General features: G+C 45.1%; 1 protein-coding gene across 3 annotated transcripts in view; it reads right to left on the bottom strand.

Annotated features, from left to right (window-relative positions):
* Positions 1-2,076: 2,076 nt before the first annotated feature.
* Positions 2,077-20,264, bottom strand: part of LOC115774089 (sorting nexin-14-like) — a 31,147-nt gene continuing 12,959 nt past the window's right edge. The window contains exons 11-29 of one of the 3 annotated variants that reach the window (XM_030721154.1): positions 20,084-20,164; positions 19,487-19,601; positions 18,356-18,511; positions 17,102-17,226; positions 15,955-16,013; positions 15,672-15,695; positions 13,888-14,020; positions 13,561-13,747; positions 13,355-13,438; positions 12,966-13,066; positions 12,586-12,694; positions 11,979-12,019; positions 10,836-10,952; positions 10,325-10,439; positions 9,658-9,822; positions 8,205-8,300; positions 7,077-7,168; positions 5,844-5,900; positions 2,077-2,221 (exon numbers count right to left, since the gene is read on the bottom strand). In XM_030721154.1, coding sequence (XP_030577014.1) covers positions 2,192-2,221; positions 5,844-5,900; positions 7,077-7,168; positions 8,205-8,300; positions 9,658-9,822; positions 10,325-10,439; positions 10,836-10,952; positions 11,979-12,019; positions 12,586-12,694; positions 12,966-13,066; positions 13,355-13,438; positions 13,561-13,747; positions 13,888-14,020; positions 15,672-15,695; positions 15,955-16,013; positions 17,102-17,226; positions 18,356-18,511; positions 19,487-19,601; positions 20,084-20,164 — 1,887 coding nt within the window. In that variant the 3' untranslated portion in view covers positions 2,077-2,191. The remainder of the gene's footprint in view (positions 2,222-5,843; positions 5,901-7,076; positions 7,169-8,204; positions 8,301-9,657; positions 9,823-10,324; positions 10,440-10,835; positions 10,953-11,978; positions 12,020-12,585; positions 12,695-12,965; positions 13,067-13,354; positions 13,439-13,560; positions 13,748-13,887; positions 14,021-15,671; positions 15,696-15,954; positions 16,014-17,101; positions 17,227-18,355; positions 18,512-19,486; positions 19,602-20,083; positions 20,165-20,264) is intronic. The other 2 variants (XM_030721155.1, XM_030721156.1) reach the window with 2 other exon arrangements.

Below are 20,264 nucleotides of genomic sequence, written 5' to 3'. Positions count from 1 at the left end.
CTGTTTATTCCCTGTAAATTATTCCCTTACATCTGTAAGGAAACTGCATCTGTGGGCTGAGCAGCACAGGTCAGTGTGTGGGCTGTGCCCATGAAAAACCTGCCCAACAGCTGATTCTGCTCTTGTTCTGAGCTTCTGGTACCTCAGCTGCTGACCGGCGGGCTCGCCATCATTGGAGACGAGCTTAATGCAGAGATATCGAGATGGTAAATGGTTCTTATAGAGTTCTGCTTTGGGCACTCAGAGCACTTTATATAACATGCCACATTCGTACAAGCGCTTCCTTCTGCAGCTAAGTGCCTTCTATCTAATGTTCACACACATTCATACTCTGACAGCTGCATCGGAGAGAAACTCGGGATACTTTGCAGAGATGAGATTCTGTAGCCAGCAGCTCTCAAATCTCCACAGTCTGGGACATCTGAAGGATGCTTAAAATACTGACATGTATCAGCCGTGGTACACCAGTGTAAAGTTTATTTTTCCATTATTTCCCCCAATTTTTCTTTTTTCTGTACATTTTGCACTGCCTTTTTCTTGTAAGTCTTCCCAGTTTTGTATCATAAATTTTAAATTTTTTCCTTGGAAATTTTTAAATTACAAAATTTTTATAGTTTCCCTGCTTTTTAGGGGGGAAATTTTGGCAAAGAATTTGGTTTCTTTTGGAGATTTACTCTTTTCTCTGTTGGAAATTTTATGTTTTTTTTTCTCAAAGTGTGTCAGTTTCCCCCCCAAAAATTTTAGAATCTTTTTAAAATTTTCCATTTCTTTCTTGCAAATTTTAAAAATTTCTGGTATATTTTTTCCTCAAAATGTTGCAAATTTTTCCCGAACTGCTTCCCACAGTTTTCTACTTTTTTCTCATAAAATTTAGTTTTTCTTCTTGTGATTTTCCCCTCTGACTCTGTCAGGTTTCCCCTTCAGTGGCCCTCTCACAGATTTATCCTCCATCACAGAAATGTACAGATTGTGTTTACAGTGCAGTAAATGCTGCTCTCTGCGTCTTTTTTTGCCTGTAGTGAAGTTCAGGAAATTCCTGTGGCCGTCAGTCCTGACCTCAGGTTTTTGTTTTGAGCCGGAGCTGCTCAGACTAACTGAACAAGGCCCCCTCTGTGTGAGGGATCTCACAAACGCTGCCTGCCTGCTAACAATGGGAACTCAGTCGCTGCGCCGAGTCTCCTGAGCTGGCACCGGGCTGCAGGGAAACGAGCTCGTTCAAACTGTGCAGAGCCGCTCACAGCTGATCTGCAGTCAGCTGATCCTAAACACTGGTGTCATGATCAGGACCGTTTTTTTTTTTACATTCAGTCACTGAGAGGAGCTTCGTGAGTTTCTCCGCTCTCCTTTGGGACTGTTTGTGGTCCTCTGTGACTCATTCAGACAGAATGATGATCACCAACCTTGGAGCGGTTCCAGTAACCGATCCACATGTAGGGAGTGTCGGCACAGTGACGCTCCCTTTTATTTAAAGGCTTCCAAAGGAAGGAAAACCTCAGCGAGCTCAGACTCAAAGCTGTGGCATCGAGCAGATGACTGACCTGCTTTTTGTGTCTTTGGCACAGCGTTGCATCTTTGTAGCTATGCAAAGTTGTGACTTTAAAACAAGAAACATTAAATGACTCCTGCAGGATCTCTCGTTAGTTGTCGATTTTGAGATTGATCTGAGTCATGGAGTGGTAAACCAAAAGCTTCCCGCTCCTCCTGCTGTTTCTGTCTTACATCATTTAGTTTGTTTTTGTCGACTTCTGTTTGCACGAAGATCAGAAATCTAAAGATACAGCCTGAAGCTTCTTCTGTGGAGACTAGGAGGTCAGTGAAACGAGATCTGTCTCTGTGAGTACGATTAAATGATTTAATGCTTCAGTGTTTTCAGTTTGACCCCTGACCCCACAGCTCAGTGGGCGATGGGAGGCCGATGAGCTGCACGTGTTTCTTGGCACTAAGTGAAGATCCCTGAAAGCACTTTGTTTAAACAGATCAACCCTCCTTCAGCTGAAGGAGAAGAAGAACTGGACGGTTGGTGTTCTGAGCTGATCTGAAGCAGTAAGAGGCAGAGAAGACGACGGGAGCGTGACATCAATAAATATCTCTTTATTAGTGCATTAATGTACATTGGAATGCAGAGGTGGTCTCAGAGCTTTGGGAACAATATTGCACTTCCGACACGTGGGCGTTTGGCTCCTCGTCCGGGTCACACGATGAACGCCTCCTTCACTCCCTGCTGAGGAGAAAACAGCAAACAGGTCACAGTCAGTCGGTTTTGTTATGATGACCCTAACTCGAACCCTGAGCTCTCAAAGTCTGATTAAAAAGTTGCTTCTTTCTGAAATGAAGGGTCAGGCTCGGGGTCGTCACGAGTGTGAAAGCATTGTGTATACGAGCGGTGGTGATGAGCTTCCTCTGACCAGGATGCCTCCTAGATGAACTGGGACCAGGCCACACGTCTCACTGACCCCCAGAGGAGCTGGAGGAGGTCGCTGTGGAGAGGGAGGTCTGCCACGATCAGGATAAGCAGCGGAAAATGGAAGGATTACAGTTTCCTGTCTGTGAGTCTGAGGCTCCCTGGAGACTGCTTCCATTCCAGGACATTAACCAGGCCTGCTGCCGTCCTCTATGTTCATCTGAACACTGCAAATATTTTACAGATTCCAGTTTTTACAAACCTCACAGTTTGTGTTAAAGAGACCTGAGCGAGGCCAGAAGAGCCGACGGCTCCTGAAGCGCACAGGTGCTGTGATTTTGGGCCTTCCTGCATTAAACTGACGGTGGGTCCAGAGTGATCGCCCTGTGACCGCCGTGTTCATCTGCATTTGCAGATCTTCCCATTGTTGGATTAACAGAACGAGCGCTGTGAGGGTTTTAAATACCGCTCTGCTCAGATCACCTGGATGTGAGCTTGTTAACAATAAGCCGAAAGCTAAAAATTCATTAAAATGTGAGCGTTCAATCAGTGGCGGTCCTAGCCTGTTTGGCGCCCTGGGCGAGCACCCCCCCCCCCCCCCCCCCCCCCCCCCCAATAGCGATCACCTCAGCAGCGCCTACCGCACGACTCCACTTGGGGGGTAATGAGCGCCCTCTGCCTGCTGTGTGGTGAATTCTGCCATGGTCTGACAGTTTTTAACAGAAGGCCCCCCCCCATCACAGGCACACTCAGAATTTCTTTAAAATTTTTATCTGAAAAAACATGGAAGAAACTGAAATATTACACAGCTTCTGCTTACCTTTATCTTTTGCTTCTTTCTTTTCTTCTTCTTTTCTCTTTTTCCTAAACTGCTCACGTGATGGCTTTGACCTTTCCATCTGCTGTAATTCGTACTGAAGCGAACAGGTTATCACCGCCACCCACCCCCAGGGTTGGTGACTGACAGTAACCAGCCCAACACAACAAAACCTCCAACTCATGTTAATAGCACCAGGTGTGATATATATTTAAATATACAAGCTTTGGGTAAGTTGTTAAAATTTTGGCTGCTTTTCACCATATTTGGTAGGTTTTTAGGAAGTTTTTAATTGTAAAATTATATATCTATATGATTTTATAATTATATAGATATATCTATATAATTTTCCAGCCCAATGTGTTCACAAGCTGCCCAATCTGGCAACAATCCACCAACATTTGTCTGAACCGTCTAGATTCGTATTTGTGTTATTTTTTTCATCAGGATTCAGGTTCACACAAATACTGTGAATTAATGACCATATTTCCAGTATTATAAATGAAATGTGCTTTGTGTTCTATCAGTTGTGTGCATCATTTTATTAGTGATTCATTCTATACAGAACCCCCAGAGGACATGGGGAAAAACATGGGAGAAAAAAAAGTTTTGCGAGATCTCGCAAAACTTTTCAATATTAGTAAATATGGTTCGTGTTAATCTTGATATGGCAGTGACAGTGAGGATGAAAGGTTTGGCGAGACACTGCCAGCAAAAGTCGCCTTTATTTATAATTCAGTTTTGTTACTGGTGGCCGTAACCACGCCAAAACTGTACAGGCATGAATGAATGAACCCGGCTGTGTGCAGTCATTCATGCCTGTACAGTTTTGGCGTGGTTACGGCCACCAGTAACAAAACTGAATTATAAATAAAGGCGACTTTTGCTGGCAGTCTCTCGCCGATCCTTTCACCGTCCTCAGGGACGCTGCCGTATCAAAATTAACACGGAAAAGCATTCGAGCTCTCGCAAAAGTTTTTAATGTAAGAAATGCGCTTCCGCGTTCATCTTGTTACAAACACATACAGCCCCGCCCCCTTCTCCTCGCGCTGTCTGTCAGACCATGGCAGGAAGCTACATGCACCACACAGCAGGCAGAACGCGCCCATTACCCCACAAGTGGAGCAGTGCGGTAGGCGCTGCTGCGGCGATCGCAATGCGTTGGGGGGGCGGTCATGCCGCCCTAGATGAAAAGCCCCCCTGGGCGGCTGCCCATATCGCCCATATCAGAAATCACTCGGTGTGCTCTGCTGCTGCTCGGCTCCTTTCTCCGTCAGTCAGACAGCGAGTGCTGTGGTGGAGAATCCAGGCGTGTATATTTCTGGACCCACCATAAAGCAGCTTTAACACCAAACAGCTGGTTTCCTGTCACAGCTGCAGCGACTGTTTCTGCTCTGAATCCGCCCAAATTTAACGTTGACTTCTCACATTTACAGAAAGCCTGAAAATCCATCGCTCGAGGAGCTGATTTGTTTTCATGCGGCTCTGCTGCAGCAAAGGAATGCGGACCTGTGTGAACGCAGCAGATCCGGTCCAAGAGTAAACTCCGGAGAACGTTCCCAGAAACAAGTCGTGCAATGTAGATTTTCCAAGAAGAGGAGGAGGATCGTCTCCAAGTTCTGGGTCACTTCACGAGCTGTTTCCTGTGGTCATGCTGAGTGAAGCAGAGACTCTAATAATGCTGCAGGCTGGGAGTGAATTTAGGCTCCGAAGGAGCAACAATCAAAGTTGGAGGCTGAAAGACAAAAGCTTAAATACCTCGACTCAGTGCACAGCTCCTCAGCCTGCAGACACCGGGCGTCATCCTGCAGCCTCAGGCTGAATATGACACACTCATCACTACAATCCACTCACTCGTTCGTCCTCATGTTAATTAGAAATGAATTCAAGCATCATAAACAGCTGAAACAGCGCTCACAGCAGATACTGAGAGCAAAGTGGCCTTCACACATATTTCCATCACATGCAGGTGAGGACGCAGATGCATCTCAAACACAGCAACCAATTAAAGAACCCAAGGAGAGCATCTGCTGTTAGAACTGCAAAACTGAAGATCGTGCAGGATTTTTCCTGCAAGCCAACCAAACTCCTCAGGAGTGCTATCCAAATATTTTAATCAGTTTTAAACAAGTTTGATTTCTGCTCATCAAACTCAAAACTAACAGTCAGATCCACAGACGTCTGTTAGGTCAGGAACCACAGTTTATGTGTGCAGTCAAACTCCACACGAAAACGCTGCAGACTGTTTTAAAGTGTGCACACAGAGGACGCGGCGCCTCCTTCAAATCTCACACCGGTGACCTTTGCAGCCCATCAGCACGCCGATCACTGAAGGCCTTCCTGAGGCCTCACTTCAGTGGAGCTGCCACATCTTCCACCTGTACAGCTCATCCACGCTGAGGAGGCTGAACTCACGGACGCTTCTGTTTCTGCCTCATATGTCAAATCTGAAAATGGCATCTTATCACTGATGGAACAGATGCTGCTGGCTCGCCGCCTCCTCCTTCTCCTCCTCCTTCTCCTCCTCCTCAATGAGCTGATGCTAACATGCCGTGTCCGCCTCCCTCACCTACACTTACAGCTCCTCCTGCTTTCTTTCTCTCCACTCTCCTGTCAGGTGTTTACCTTGTTGAGCTCAGGGAAAAGCTCCAGCACGGCGATGTCCAGCAGGACGTACGTCATCTGAGGAGAAATGATGGGAGGAGTCAGACTGAGGAGCTTCTGATCACTCATACTGCACATTAATATAAGACAAATTAAAATGTGCAGGAAACAGATATCAGAGTTTTTCCTGACGGTGTTACTTTGACACATTTCATCTTAAAGTTCAGAAAAACATTAATTTTGTTCTTTTTTTGTTCATATAAAACATTCAGACATCTCCGAGCATAAATCATAAACCAGAAACAATTAAGTTTCATTAACTCTGAGACAAACTCACACACATGTTCATGGCTCAAAAACATATTAATACACAGTTTGCAGGAAGTGTGAGCTGAAGGGCAGCAGCAGGACTGACAGAGCGGATCCATCATCAGTGACGTGTAAAGAACCTGAAAACAGTTTCAAATGTTCAGGTACATAAACAGCTGCAAACCTCAGCAGGTGTTCAGAAATCTGTGATTTTACAGCTCTGTATAAAAGGATTCCACATATAAGCAGAAAAAAACACCTTTCAGAATCAGCTGAGTCTCATATTAATCTCTGTAAAGTTTTACTTTCATACAGAATATTTTCAGAGGGTCCAAATGTGGCGTCCTCCCTCGTACAGGAGCTGGCTGCACCCACATATTTTTCTACTGCAGTCAGTTTTTAATGCTTTTGAAACGCTCCTCTGAGAGGGTGGAGCCCTTTAGGCTTCATGAACCTTGACCCTGCAGCCACATAATGAGCAGAGTCAGCATGATGCTGGTGTCTCAGGATAAAACAGCAAAAGCACATTTTGGCAGATTTGTTTGCAGCTTTTCAAACACATTAAATGTAAAAAACGTTAAAAATAAGCCTGCACAGTCCTCTGAGGGCCCGATTGGCCCTGACTCATTTCTCATGGAGTAACTAACTTATTTTCGAGTCCTCCATAATTTAGACCGCAGGCTAAGGAGGAGGGGTTTCCCTGGCAGCCGCGCTGTTTCCTGCCTGCTGGATCACATTACTGCTAATGGAAAATGTTGCTTCACATTAAAACACGTCATTGTGAAGCAGACCTTACAAACCTGAACAGGCTTCTACAACTACAGCCTTCTCAGACACGCCGACCTGCCTGAGCATGCAGCGGGCGACCTCATTAACGCTGAGCTGAAAGCCAGAAGCAAACTGAAGCGTGGATTCAGAGAAGAGCAGGAAGATCAGGCTGTTTACCTGCTTGTTGAGCAGCGGCTGCTGAAAACCATCAAACAGGAGCTGGATACCTTCATACTTGGCCTCCTCACCGATGCACTTCACCACAAAGTCTGAAATCAGAACATATCATTTCACTTTATTCACCTGCAGGTACAGGAAGCACATTTGATCTGATCCTAACCGCACAGAACGACCCGACCGCGGTCACGCTCCAAACTCTGAAGCATTTTGATTATTCTCAGAGGTGGGAAGTAACCAAGTACAAATACTTTGTTACTTTTTCAGGTATCTGTATTTTACTTAAGTATTTGACTACTTTTTACTTTTACTGCAGTAAAGAAGTCGAACCAGTACTTCAGCTTTTACCAGAGTAGCTTTTAACACAAGTACTTGTACTTCTACTTAAGTACTGAATGTCAGTACTTTTGCCACCTCTGGTTATTCTAGTGTAAATTGTCTTAAATATATCAGGAAAGCATTCAAATCAATGAAGCGCAGAAGATAAACGTGGCGCTCTCGTTGCCAGGTTTCAGTGAAAGCAGCTGTTTTCTGTGAGCAAACATCTGTCTGTGAAATGAAAGCGATGCTCTGAGCTGATGGAACCTCCTCTGGAGAACATTTCCAGGAAAGCGAGAGTTTAACCAGCAGGTTTACATGGAAGCTGAGCAGTTTCAAACAGGATGGGTTAGGGTTAGGTTCATTAATGTTTCACAGAGCAGGGAGGGTCTTTGTTAGGACTGATAACTTCTACCATCGCACGATATCGTGTCCTGTTTAATCTCAGATCTGAAACAATAACAGCTGTAAAGATTCAAAGATGTTTTATTGAAAATGGCAACAACATCATGGGATTTATTATACAACCCTGTACAAACATAAACGCCATTTATGATTATAAATATTCAATATTAATGAACCCCAAACCTGCATTGAAAGCAGTGGGAGGAGCCCACCTGTGTGAACTGTTATAATCTTTGGGAAAAGTCTTCAAATTTCAGGCTAAAGGAATTTTATTAGTATTTTAGCAGCTGTCAGCTGTTGAACTGGATTCAAACGTGACCTGAAACAAACTTCCAGCTAACTACATGTTTCTACCTGTCCCAGCATTATTGATTACTGATTATAGTAAGTGAAGTGAAGACTGACCTGGCAGATATTTCATCATCTCCTCAAACGTCTGCTTGGCTCTGCTTTGTTTGGCCTCCGCCGTTCGTTCCTCGCTGTTCTCACAGAAAACCGCGTCTGCAGGAAGAAATCGCAGTTCAACGTTCCTTCGTTCCAATATTTGAAAACCAAAACATCTGCATGTAAGCGCCGATTTCAGATGCTAACCCACAAGAAGTGACTGAAACTCAAGGTGAGACTGTGAGCACAAGATCTCCTGTTTAACTGACTTCTGAGCGTTGTGATCTTACCACAGATGAACCTCCTGGACTCTCTCCAGGATGAGGAAGGATGAGGAGGAACAGTTTTGGAACGATGAACTCTTTTTGCATTGGAGATGGTGCAGAGCAGCAGAACATGCACATGAAGCTACATGCTACACATTCAGACTGTGCAGATTTATTTCAGTGTTGACTTAACCCAAAGCTGAGGTCGATGATTTGAGCCCTTCAGCAGCTCAGGACGCTCTCTGGTCACAGAGTGAGGAACGACTGCTGCTGTGACGCAGGCATCTTCAAACGATGCACGCAGTCTGAATCATGAAGCTTTCTGCTGTGAAACAGCAGAGCAAATCCAGCAGCACACTATGTGTCTGATCAGGGGTTAAATGAACCCCTGATGCTGTTCTGAAGGGATCGGCCGCAGAGACAGCATACCAAGATGGCGCCGGTGAGGTCAGCAGGCGTCGTATCTGCTCCGACCCCACTCACACCTGCACCATCGAGGGCGTCACCTCCTGGATGGGAAACTCCACCAAACAGGACTTCAGACCCCCCCCCCCGAACTCTCTCCTCTCCCTGCTCCCATCAGGCCGGCGCTCCCGCTGCCTGAGTACTGAAAGGCTGAGCTCAGCTCTGAGCTGTTACTGTGTAACTGATTCTGCTGCTTCCATGCACTCACTGCCACAGCTGCAACAACAGCCTCAGTACCAGTGAAGGTTATAGTTCACCCCACACGTTTATATATTCTTATGTGTGTGCTGTGGTGTGTGAATTACATGTTTTATTCTTATTTATATATTTTTAACCACAACTGTGTATATAACTGTGTATTACTGTGTATATAACTGTGTAACTGTGCCTGTGACAAAGCTTCTGTTAAACTGCTGCTTTAGGACCCACAGAGAGACATTTTCTTTTCTAAATGACACTTTTTAAATTTAGTTTTTTGTCAGGTTCTCGTTCAGATTTAGTTTCAGTTTTTTTTGGTTTCCTTTGTGGGATTTTTCAGTTTGTGGATTTAAAAAGCTTTCAGTGTCAAACAGCTGCATCATTCTCATCTTCTGTTTTCACACTCATGTCTCTGTTTAGTTTGAGTTAGCTACAGTAACCTTCTTTCAACATCATAAATCATCTCTGAGGACTTCAGGTGGACGTCTCATAAGTCCTAAAAGCATCAGCAGCGATATGTCATCAGTGAAGGTGGTTTCAGCTACCTCGGAGCTGGGTGATCAGGGAGACCAAGCGGTGCTCCTGGAGGATCTTCTCCAGTTTGGACTGCATGTACTGGTCCATGTAGGCTTCAAATGTGCTCTTGAACAAGATCCTCCCAGCTGACAGGACGTGATGCAGCAAGTCCGGTATGTGGAACACCACCCGGCCTGCGAACGGCGACACAGACACTAAAAATCAGTCCAGGAAACACAGAGAACCTGAAACATGTCAGCAGCTTCAGGTGATCATCAGATTATAACAGACCTGCACAAATGTCAGTTTTAAAGAGGAACGAGCTTCAGTGGACGGTTCTAATGAAACTGCTGGTCTGTGTTAATTAAAGTGTTCCACCATCACTTTGATTACATTAAAGTTAAAGAACAGATTTGTTTTCAGGTTTATTTCTGCAGGTTCTCCTCTGAACTGTGAGGCTGACGCTGAAAACACGGCTCTGAAAGGACTTCAGGACGTCATCACATATGCAGGAAATCCCAGCAGCAGTTTGAGCTTCCAGCAGTTTCACATCACCACGATTTGGTGTCATTACTGTGAAAACTTAGATTTACTGTTTCGTCCTTTTTGGCCTGCTGCTGCTGTTATTTTGTAGCTTCATCACTCTGCAGTAATCCTGCATTTAAGGCTGCATTCAGCTGCTGACGCCTCACTCACCGACATACATCATGTAGTCGTACATGCCGTCAACACTGAAGGTTTCTGTGAAGAAGTTGGGGTTGTGCTTCCTCTCCGACAGGTTGGCATTGTTCTTGTAGAGGTTGTTAAAAAACTGCAGGGAAATAAATTAAAGGGTCGACATCATTTCCAAAATCAAGAGGACGACTGAAGCTGTGGGACTCACCTGTGGGGGGCAGTAATTACACCATATCTAAATGATAATGACAGTCTGCCACGCTGCGGATTATTTCTTCTTTGGTTTGAAATGATGTTTCTACAAGCATTCATGTTTCTACATGGGTTTAAATTAAGCTCAGTGTTTGCGGTGTTATAAATATGATGGAAAACATCATCATCAATAACAGACCACATACAGACGAGGCCATCTACTCATCCTGTTTAATGAATAAAAACTGTCCTCTGAGGCGTTCATCAGCGATCCTGTTAGCGGACTTCCTGCTCCGTGCTCGACAGGAGGCGGACGTTTGGTGCCGAGCTGCAGTCTTACCTTCTTGTTCCCCGCCGTGGGGCTGACGATGGTCAGCTCGGGCCTGCTCGGTTTGGGTTTGGGAGACTCGCAGGAGTTGATGAAGGACTGAAGGAACGGCTCCAGGTTCTGTCCTCTCTGCAGAACACACATCAGTACAACATATTTACAGCGAAGCCTCCGTCACCACCAACACGACCCACACAGCACTGAGAGCATTCAGGCTCCTGCACCACTTATAAAAGACCCACGACTACAACTTAGCTACACAATGACACAACACTGCAACAATCCCGACAATGGACTCACTTCAAAATCCTGTTATTAAAATTATTCTTTATTTTCAGACATGTTGATGCTGTAGATTAGTTTTTCCTGATGTGCCTGCAGGAGCAGCTCCTAAAATTCTTCTGTATGTTCTTCTCATGGACATTTTAATTATGTGATTTATTCTTTATTATAACCACACGTGTGGCTGTTTTTGTCAGGAATGTTACTTAGACTGAGCTCAGCTGTGATGGGCGTGGCTTACAGAGGGCCACGCCCTGTATAAGGAGCAAAGATGGCCACCACCTGCAGAGCATCACTTTGCTTTCCCTTTGTGAGACTGATCGAGGCTGCAGGTTCGTCTTCTCTGCATCCAGCATGGATGTTCATGAGAAACTCGGCTCTGTGGTTAAATTACAGCTTAAACTACGAGCAATGATTTCTCTATGGGGGGGGCAGTTTCACACCCACATTTTTAATAATGAGCTGTGGAAACCCTGAGAGCCTGTCCTAGAGTTACATGACCCCACATCATTTATCATGGAGTCAGTCATCAGCTTCAGTTTCAGTGTTAGTGTGTGCAATCCTGCTGCTTCTAACTGTGACTCTCCAGAGGTTCAACAAATTCATCATCAATAATCCTGCTGCACACGCCCGCTGCAGAGGGAAGCAGCCCTGCACATTGGTGCCTCTGGAATCACTCAAACTCCTTTCATACAACTTGACATGTTTGCTTCTGTCTCCACTAACAGAGTCGGTGAGTTGGAGGAAACACGGTGAGGGAAAAAAGCTCGTTATGTCTCCGTCCAGCAGACGGCTGAGAGCTCAGCTGTAAACAGCAGAATTCATAAAGACAGATATGAAAACGTGGATCTTGGCTCAGGAGGAGACACTCACCTCTTTTATCAGCTTTCCAGGAACAGACTTGAAGATTTTTCCTGTAAAACAAAAACTCATTTCACCAACAGAAAAAAGGAAAAATGATATTTACTGCCTCAATAATTTGAACCTCTTATACAGATTCAAATGCAGATGATGTGTGATTGTCCAAGGACACCTGAGTTTACTGAGGTGGAGCTTTGATGCCAAGTTATACAAAAGTTCTTTGCATTCGAGGCAAAAATGTGTCATGAATTCCACTTTTTAAATGACTGCAATCAAATATTCCTAATAAGAATATTTCCTGACATCCCAACAGAGGAAATCAACCCCCCCCGACCATCGTTCTCCGACACCATGCATTTATAACCGACCGTCACAGGATGAATTTATAACCATTATTTACTGTTTCCTTAAAAGGCAGTTTGAGCTTTATTCAAGTTCCTACAAATGTTTCACAATAAAAGCCTTGTTTAAAAAAACTACAGGTGGGTAACATAGGGCCCGAGGACCAGAAGCAGCCGCACTGATTTTAGAGTCTCACACAATGAGCTCAGCACAGTGCAGCTGCTCAGCACTCTTCCTTAAACAGACTGAGGGGATGTCTGATGTCACGGTGACATACCCAGGTTGACATCGGGAAGCATCCTGTCCAGGAACTGAGACTCCACGTGAGGAGACAGGAAGTCTACCAGCAGCTGGCTGTTACTGAGCTCTGGATGCTGCAGGAGAGTCTGCACACAAACACAAGCAAGCAGGAGCTGAAAGGCTGCAGGCTTCAGGAGTCTGAGAGCTACTCATTCTAACATTACTGCTGCTGTGGGGATACGTCACAGAGTAATACAGGCTGCAGCATAAACAATAACAAATTCATCAGAACAGTTACAAACAGTCCAGTTTCCTCAAGTAACCTCTGAATCATCTCAGTCGAGCTTCTTTAACTTAATCGCCTAAAACCTCAAACATTCATCAAACGTGCAAAAACAAGTACGAAAGTTCTGGTACCTGCAAATATTTCTCAAATTCCTCCCTTTTAGATTCGAGGAACTCGTAGTTCTTTGGTCCGATGATTCTTTTGGATGGAAGCTGTGCATCTTCAAATGTGCCTGGAAAGGAAGTCAAACAGGAAAGAAAGGGTTAAAATACAAACAGCTGCAAGATAATATTGTGATTTCATTAAAGTGAGTTAGGTGCATAGACTGTACATGAAAACAGGACGCAGCCAGACGACTAACAAGGACCACAATTTATTCATTAATAATTCACTAAGATCGGCGATAAAAGGGTTAGGATCAAACTCCACCTGGTGGCCAGTAAAAAGAAAGCACCTTTACTTTTCAGACCCGGAGGCTGCCTCCATCTTTTATTTACAGGTTGTGGTTTGGGGACATTACCGTGGAACTCGGTGAGTTTTGACTCCAGAACGTAGAACTCCAAATATCTTCTGTACACCAACCACTTCTCAGTTTCATGACCAACTGAAGAAGAAGAACAAATTACAGCTGTAAAGCAGTCAGTGAGTCTGTGTCATGTGACCGGAGTCTACACCACCGCTGATCAGCTAATAAATGTGGGGGAAGGTCGGTTCTTCCTCACTCACTGTACTTCCTGTCCTTGCGCTCCACGTGGATGCAGTAGTAGAGAATCCTCTCCTTCTTGATGTCGTCATCGTAGAAGTCGATGTAGGGGATGATGATGCTCCAGGCCAGGAGGTTCCTCTGAGGCTCCGGTGGGACGGCTGGCTCATCGGGCGAGTCGTCCTCCATCACGATGGTCGCCTCCTCCACCTGCACAGACAGACGGAGGGGACGCCTCATTCAGACAGTTTTAATGGAAGTATAATGTTCCCTCCAGTTCATGTGGGGGAAGATGTTCAGCAGCCACAGGTTACATTTAAAAGCCTGCAGGGCGGAGCTGCCGCACTCACCATGTCATCGTCGTTGTCGTTCATGGCGCTGGGCGGCAGTAAGGTGCCCTCCATGGTCGTGCTCCTGAACACACCTTTGATTTTGCTGCCGATGCCTCTGATACCGAACGACTCCCCTCGTTTGGACGTGTTTCTGAAGGGAACAGAGAACATTTCAGCTGATCGGTCTGTTCTCAAAGCTTCATCCAGAGGAGTTCTCTTTGTGCTCCGACGAATGAGAAGCGATTATAAAGGTTTTCATAAGAGTTTGTAAGTCAGAAATAAAAACAGAATACAATGATTTGCAAATCATTCCAAGCTTGTATTAAATTAAGATCTAAATGTCTCTGAGCTGCATCACCTGTCTGTAAACACTCGCTTTGTGTTTGGAAACTAAAGGAACGATTCCTGTAGTTTGGAAGCCAAATTTCCCCCATTCATGCTTGATGTGGGTTTTTAAACTGAACAGTTCAGGGCCTGCCGTATTTTTCTGTGTCAAAGTGCTCCAGGTGTTTCCAGGTATGGATTACCTGGAATACGAGCATCATGCAAACGTCCCACCGATGAAGCCAACAGAAAACCACCTCATCCAAAGATCACCGATCCCGACCCCACCGCTCCGTCCATCAAACGCGTGACCATCAGTGACCAAAGGCAGTCCGACTGCAGTCAATACAAACCAAGCTTTCAGTGTGGTTGTGCAGAAAGGCCGGGTACCCTCGAGTATCCTGAGAGAGTAAAGAGCTGGAAACCTGAACGACGAGCTCCTCTCCAGTCCTCTTCGAGCACTCGGAGAAACATGATCGTCCTCTCAGTCATGTTAGAAACTCACCGGCCCGTTCCTCCTGCCATCAGCTTCATATGATTTTAGGTAGTTATGTTGTCTCTGTGCCACTTTTGACTACAGATTTGAAATGATTTGCAAATCATTTTTTAATTATTATTATTATTATTTACATTTCTTTGTCCTAAATTCTGTGCAAACATGGTCCTGTAGTGCATGAGTTGTGCAGCCGACATGCAGTAAGACAGGACAGCAGCATGTAGCTCGAACAATGATTAAACAGCTGACTACCAAAGGTTTTCACCAACGAGACCTCTGCCAGAATTACATGAGACGCCTCCAGATGCCTCTAAAACCTCCCAAAGCTTAAAGCTGTAAAACTGAAACACCTGACAGGATGACCCACCTTTCTGGGGTTTTTCTGCATTTTAGTTTAGTTTATACAGCACGTCGTCCTTAAAGTCAGCAGTGACACGTTCTGCTCATTTCCATCTCCAGGATATGATAACAACAAGGAAAAGGAGAACAGTCCACCTTTAGGGAATTCGATGAAGATCTGCTTACATCACTACACAGTGAAAGGACTCTATAAATAAACGTGATCCTGGATGTGAGTTATCAGTTATTATTGTGACAAAGGTCACAGAGACACAGCAGATATTTGGGGGAAACTGCTGGTCCACAGCTTTCCTAGCTCTGAACTTCCAGCTGTGGATTCCTGAACGAAGGTCAGTGACAAAAACGATCTTTTATTGCTTATATCTATAATCTATAATAATCTATAATGCTCTGAATCTCCCCTTCGTTCAGCCACAAGGAGAAATCTCAATGACTCTTCAGCTTCTTTATTCCATCACCTCAAACTGGAGGTTCAAACTGGAAGCAAGCATCTCGTACACGTGTTAGGATCTATGAGAGGAACCGTGCAGTCAGCTGTGCTTTAGCTGCATGCATCACACTGAGTGCTGTTGGCAGGCAGGAGGCTCCGTGCACACGAGGAACATGCTGAGAAACTGCTTACCTGCTTTCGTCCCAGCTGAAGCTTCTGGAATAAGATGCACAACTGATGACGACGGTGCGGACAAACAGGCTCAGAGAAATGTGAGCGACGTCATTCTCACACCAAAATGTTTACAGCGATCATCCGAACACAAAGCTCCAAATGAGGAGTGATGTAACCAGATTACTTCTACTGCTGTTCATGGCATCACGCGTATCCACGGATGCCGGATACCCTCAGAATATCCTCTGACACGTGAACACTCATCATTATTTTACATTAATCAACAGTTCAAACCACAAACCTGAAGATTTTTGAGTTCCTCGCTGGAGACTCCGCCCCCTTCAGCAGGTGCCTGAAGTACTGCACAAACACAAGAGAAACAGTATGTGAATAATAACTAAATACGAGAGTCAGAAAGTCCTGAAAGAGCACGACAAGACAAAACTAAAAAACAACGACGTAAAGCTCCTGTTTGCTCTGCGTGACAGAAAATAACCCAGTGGACGCGCTGCAGGCGCACAAAGCAGACGACCTTAACAGGAGCGAATCAGGTGCTGTTTTTATTTGAACAAGTTCAGAAACTGGGTTTTAAATGCTTTGAGGCTCATTCATGGAAACTTACACATTTTACAATTTTACAGTCCAGATGTGAAAAACGAAATTCTGAAAATAGTCTTTAAAAACTGTCAGAAACTGAAGTCGGACTCAATTCAGTTCCATTTTATTTATATAGCACCAAATCACAACAAACAGTCACCTCAAGGCGCTTCATACTGTGGGTAAAGACCCTACAATAATACAGAGGAAACCCAACAGTCAAAACGACCCCCTATGAGCAGCACTTGGTGACAGTGGGAAGGAAAAACTCCCTTTTAACAGGAAGAAACCTCCAGCAACTTTTAATGTTGAACCTGTTCTGGTGGACTGCAGTTACTGTATAACTCAAAGCCTCATGTGTGTGTGTGTGTATGTGTGTGTGTGTGTGTGTGTGTGTGTGTGTGTGTGTGTGTGTGTGTGTGTGTGTGTGTGGTGACTCTATCAGAGCAGCTTTGCATGATTCACAGTTCAAAAGAGAGGTTCATGTGAAACAAGCTCTCCTTCCTCTTTAAGCCACTTTCTCCTGATTGGCTGCCCCTCACAAATACAAGATTTGATTAACAGGTGGTTGGGACTTCTGAGACGACCATATTAGGGATATCAGCTCTCTATGACATCATACGGAGCCAAAAGGAGAAACAACCATCTGAAACTGAGTGTTGTAAGCAGGCTGAAACCTGTGCACAGTAACACAGAGGAACACAAACAGCCAAAAGCTTCTGAGCTGCTCACACACAGGTGTGCTTCCTTTACCTGGATCTCTGCTGTCAGTCATTAGCACAAACAGGTGACCTCGTGATGTGTCGTGATGTGTTTGTGTGGGTTGAGCGGGCGGGGTTTTGAGGTCTTACTTCATCGCTGTGGCAGAACATCGGCGTGAAGACTCTCTCCAGCAGAGACAGGACGTGTTCGTACGCCTCGAACAGGCAGCACATCTGCTGCAGCTTCACCACCTCGGCGTACGGCCCTGTGGCGACTGACAGAGAAGACGAGGTCACCGAGTCAGAGAGCGTACTTTGGAGGCAAACAGGAACGAGCTGCGCTGCTCTGTACCCAAAGAAGATGAAGGTGACACTTTTATCTGCATCATAACAACGTTCCATGTTTTCAGTAAACCGCCTCAGATTTTCCTGTTGGAATGAATTTAGGATCACACTGAGTGAACCTCTCGGGCTTTTCTGTCGTACTGCGAGTGCACTGAAACACAAACGTGCCTTTTTTGTATTGATCACCTGCACTGAGCAGTGAAGCACGAATGCAACACACAGAAGATAAACTGAAATATTCCCAGTAAAGAGCAGTAAGTTCAGCAGTTACTTCAGTAAACAAAGAGGATCTGATCACACCTGTCCCAGCAGCACACAGGCTAACATACATTAACAACACCCTGCAAAAGAGCTGGTTTCAAATCTGAGTGAATAAATGAGACACAGAAAAATCCTGACTGCCGTTCAGAGATCCTCTGTGAGCACCATCGATGCTCTAAGGCAAACACACACTGACGGCTGCAGCAGCTGTTAATGCAACAAACAGTACAAACTCAATGAAACAGTGTCAGAAATGTGCCAGCTGAGGGTCAGGAGCACATTTTGGACAGAAACTGAGCCACGATGCTGCATCCCTGCTGGTCAGTCAGGTATGAACAATAACGATGATAAAGGCTCCAACCACAGCACAGACTGGCTAATGTTCAGACCTCCTGTTTTTTTGACCTAGAAACAACCATTTTATGTGAACTGGTTAACGTGGTGACGTGGCACCGACCTCAGAGCCACTCTGAGTCTCTGTTTTTGGTCAGATCTGTGACGTGTTTGTCACTCACGTTTGTTAATGACTGGATTTGGAGAAATGTGTCTCTGTCATATCAAAATATCTGATTCAGGTTGAAGTTTTATGGCGGAGACTAAAATAAATCAGAAAACTGAGGTTTTACTTTTGAAGAAAACTGAGTGAATCCTGCCACCACCTTCATCCATCATCTCTGAGCTGTGAGGGATGAGATTCAGGCTCAGTAATCAGCTGTTTCTGCTTCAGACTGGATTATGAGGGCTCATTAGTCCAGTTTTGGACCTGAAGGTGAGGTAATGATGATGAGTAACTCTTACCGCTCCTGATCTCTTCCACGATGAACGGGTCGAAGCTAATCTTGTCGACGCTCTCCTCGAGGCAGTACGTCTCGTAGATGTGCACCACCTCACCGTGCAAATGCTGCAGCTCGGAGTCGCTCAGCTCGGGACGCAGGATCTTATCGTTGAGCTCCTCTGGAGGAAAAAAGTTTATACAGTTAAAGTTAGAAGAGTCTGACACGTTCATGTAACAGGATCCAACAGGGACCGCTCACATGGCCGAGGAAACGTTAAGCATTAAAGTTTCCTGTCTGTAAGTGGAGCAGCACGGGTTAGAACTGAGACACTGATTACTGAAGGAGGTTAAAAGGTCATCAGGACTGTGAGCAGACCAAACTGAACTGTGAGTCTGTGTGAAGGGGGCAGGTTTTAAACATCAGGTGCATCCACAATAACGGCTTTGTAGTCAGAAATAAACTAACCTTGACCTCCGAGCCCTGCAGCTGAGAGGCAGGTCGTGACCTGTGGGTACATTAACTGACTGCAGGACGTTAAACGAATCAATAAGCTCTAGAAATTCTCCTGACCTGCAGAGAGTAGGACAGCAAACCCTGTCACATTTATATCAGCCAACAGAGAGGAACTTCTGATAAAACTCATCACAAAACCACGAACTTCAACAACACTTAAAAAAACCTCCACCTCTCCCACAGGGGGGAGGAAGCTGGCAGTGATTAAATTCTGGGGGGTAGCCTCCGCTAAGCCGTCTCAGTTAGCGTAAAAAGGTCAAAGCAATCAGCAATAATTAATCCATTAATTAAGACGGACGTGTTGCAGACAGATCTGGATTGAGAAGCCAATTCCTTTTAGTGTGCGACTCAAATCAGCCTGAGTAGGAGCCGACCTGATGACCTGAGCTGTATCCTGATACATTAGCTGTTATAACCGGATCAGAAACAGCTGCTTCTTTGATATCACAGCATTATGTTTGCAGAGGGTCCCGTCTGCTCATGGGAGGCAGCTGGAATCAGCATTAGGACCCAGACGATGAAATAACTTCATCAACTGTGACAGGAGTACCTGAGTACTCCAACATCTCACAGACTTGTTGCTTCCAGGTCATGGTAAACAGGAGGAGCTGTGTGAGGAGATGAACCATGTTCCTCTTACCCACAGTGAGGCAGAACTGCAGCACGTGCACGGCTCCTTCCTGCTTCAGGAAGTTCATAAAACGAAAGAGGAGGTCCTGCTGCTCCCTGATCTCCCTCAGCTCCAGCTTCAGCACCTGTACCACCACACAGGGAGGGTCAGTAACACACACTCCAGGAAACACCTCAAAAATACAGCAAATACCTGCACAGAGACGCACAGCGTGTAAAATCTCAGGAAAGGTTAAATTCTCTGTATTTAACATCCTGGTGTTACTATCAGTTATTATTTTACTAATAAAATAAAACACAGCTCTGATCATATCTCTAATAGTGTCACTCGGCAACTTGGACGACTAATAAATGACCGCAAACAATCTGACAGAAGCCCGAGTGCATCTCAAAAGTGCAGTCTGTATTTTAGCCACAACAATCAGATCCACATTTACAGAAATAAGGTTTATCATTATTATTGTTATTATTATAAATACCATATATAATACATACTTGGCTGAATTTTTTTTTTTTCAAAGTTGAGAACCCCCCCGACAGTCAGGAGAGCTCGGCTGAGTGAACCTTAGTCTGAGCTGCCTGTAGTCTCGCTCCCTCAGGTACTTACTGATGGCTTCTGACTCCTGATGTCTTCATATTTCTGTAGAAATGGGACCAGTGGAGACGGAGGCTCTGCGGCTGGCTCCGGCTGCACACGCCAAACATTTAACGAGCTTATTAGTTCAAAAAGTTTGACTCCAATCAAAAGAATTTATATAAAGACGTGCAAGCTCATCATCATCCTCACT

The sequence above is a fragment of the Archocentrus centrarchus genome, chromosome 24 (genome assembly GCF_007364275.1).
Source record: "Archocentrus centrarchus isolate MPI-CPG fArcCen1 chromosome 24, fArcCen1, whole genome shotgun sequence".
NCBI lineage: Eukaryota > Metazoa > Chordata > Actinopteri > Cichliformes > Cichlidae > Archocentrus > Archocentrus centrarchus.
Note: the sequence above shows the minus strand (reverse complement) of the source record. Positions and strands in the feature narration are given on the sequence as shown.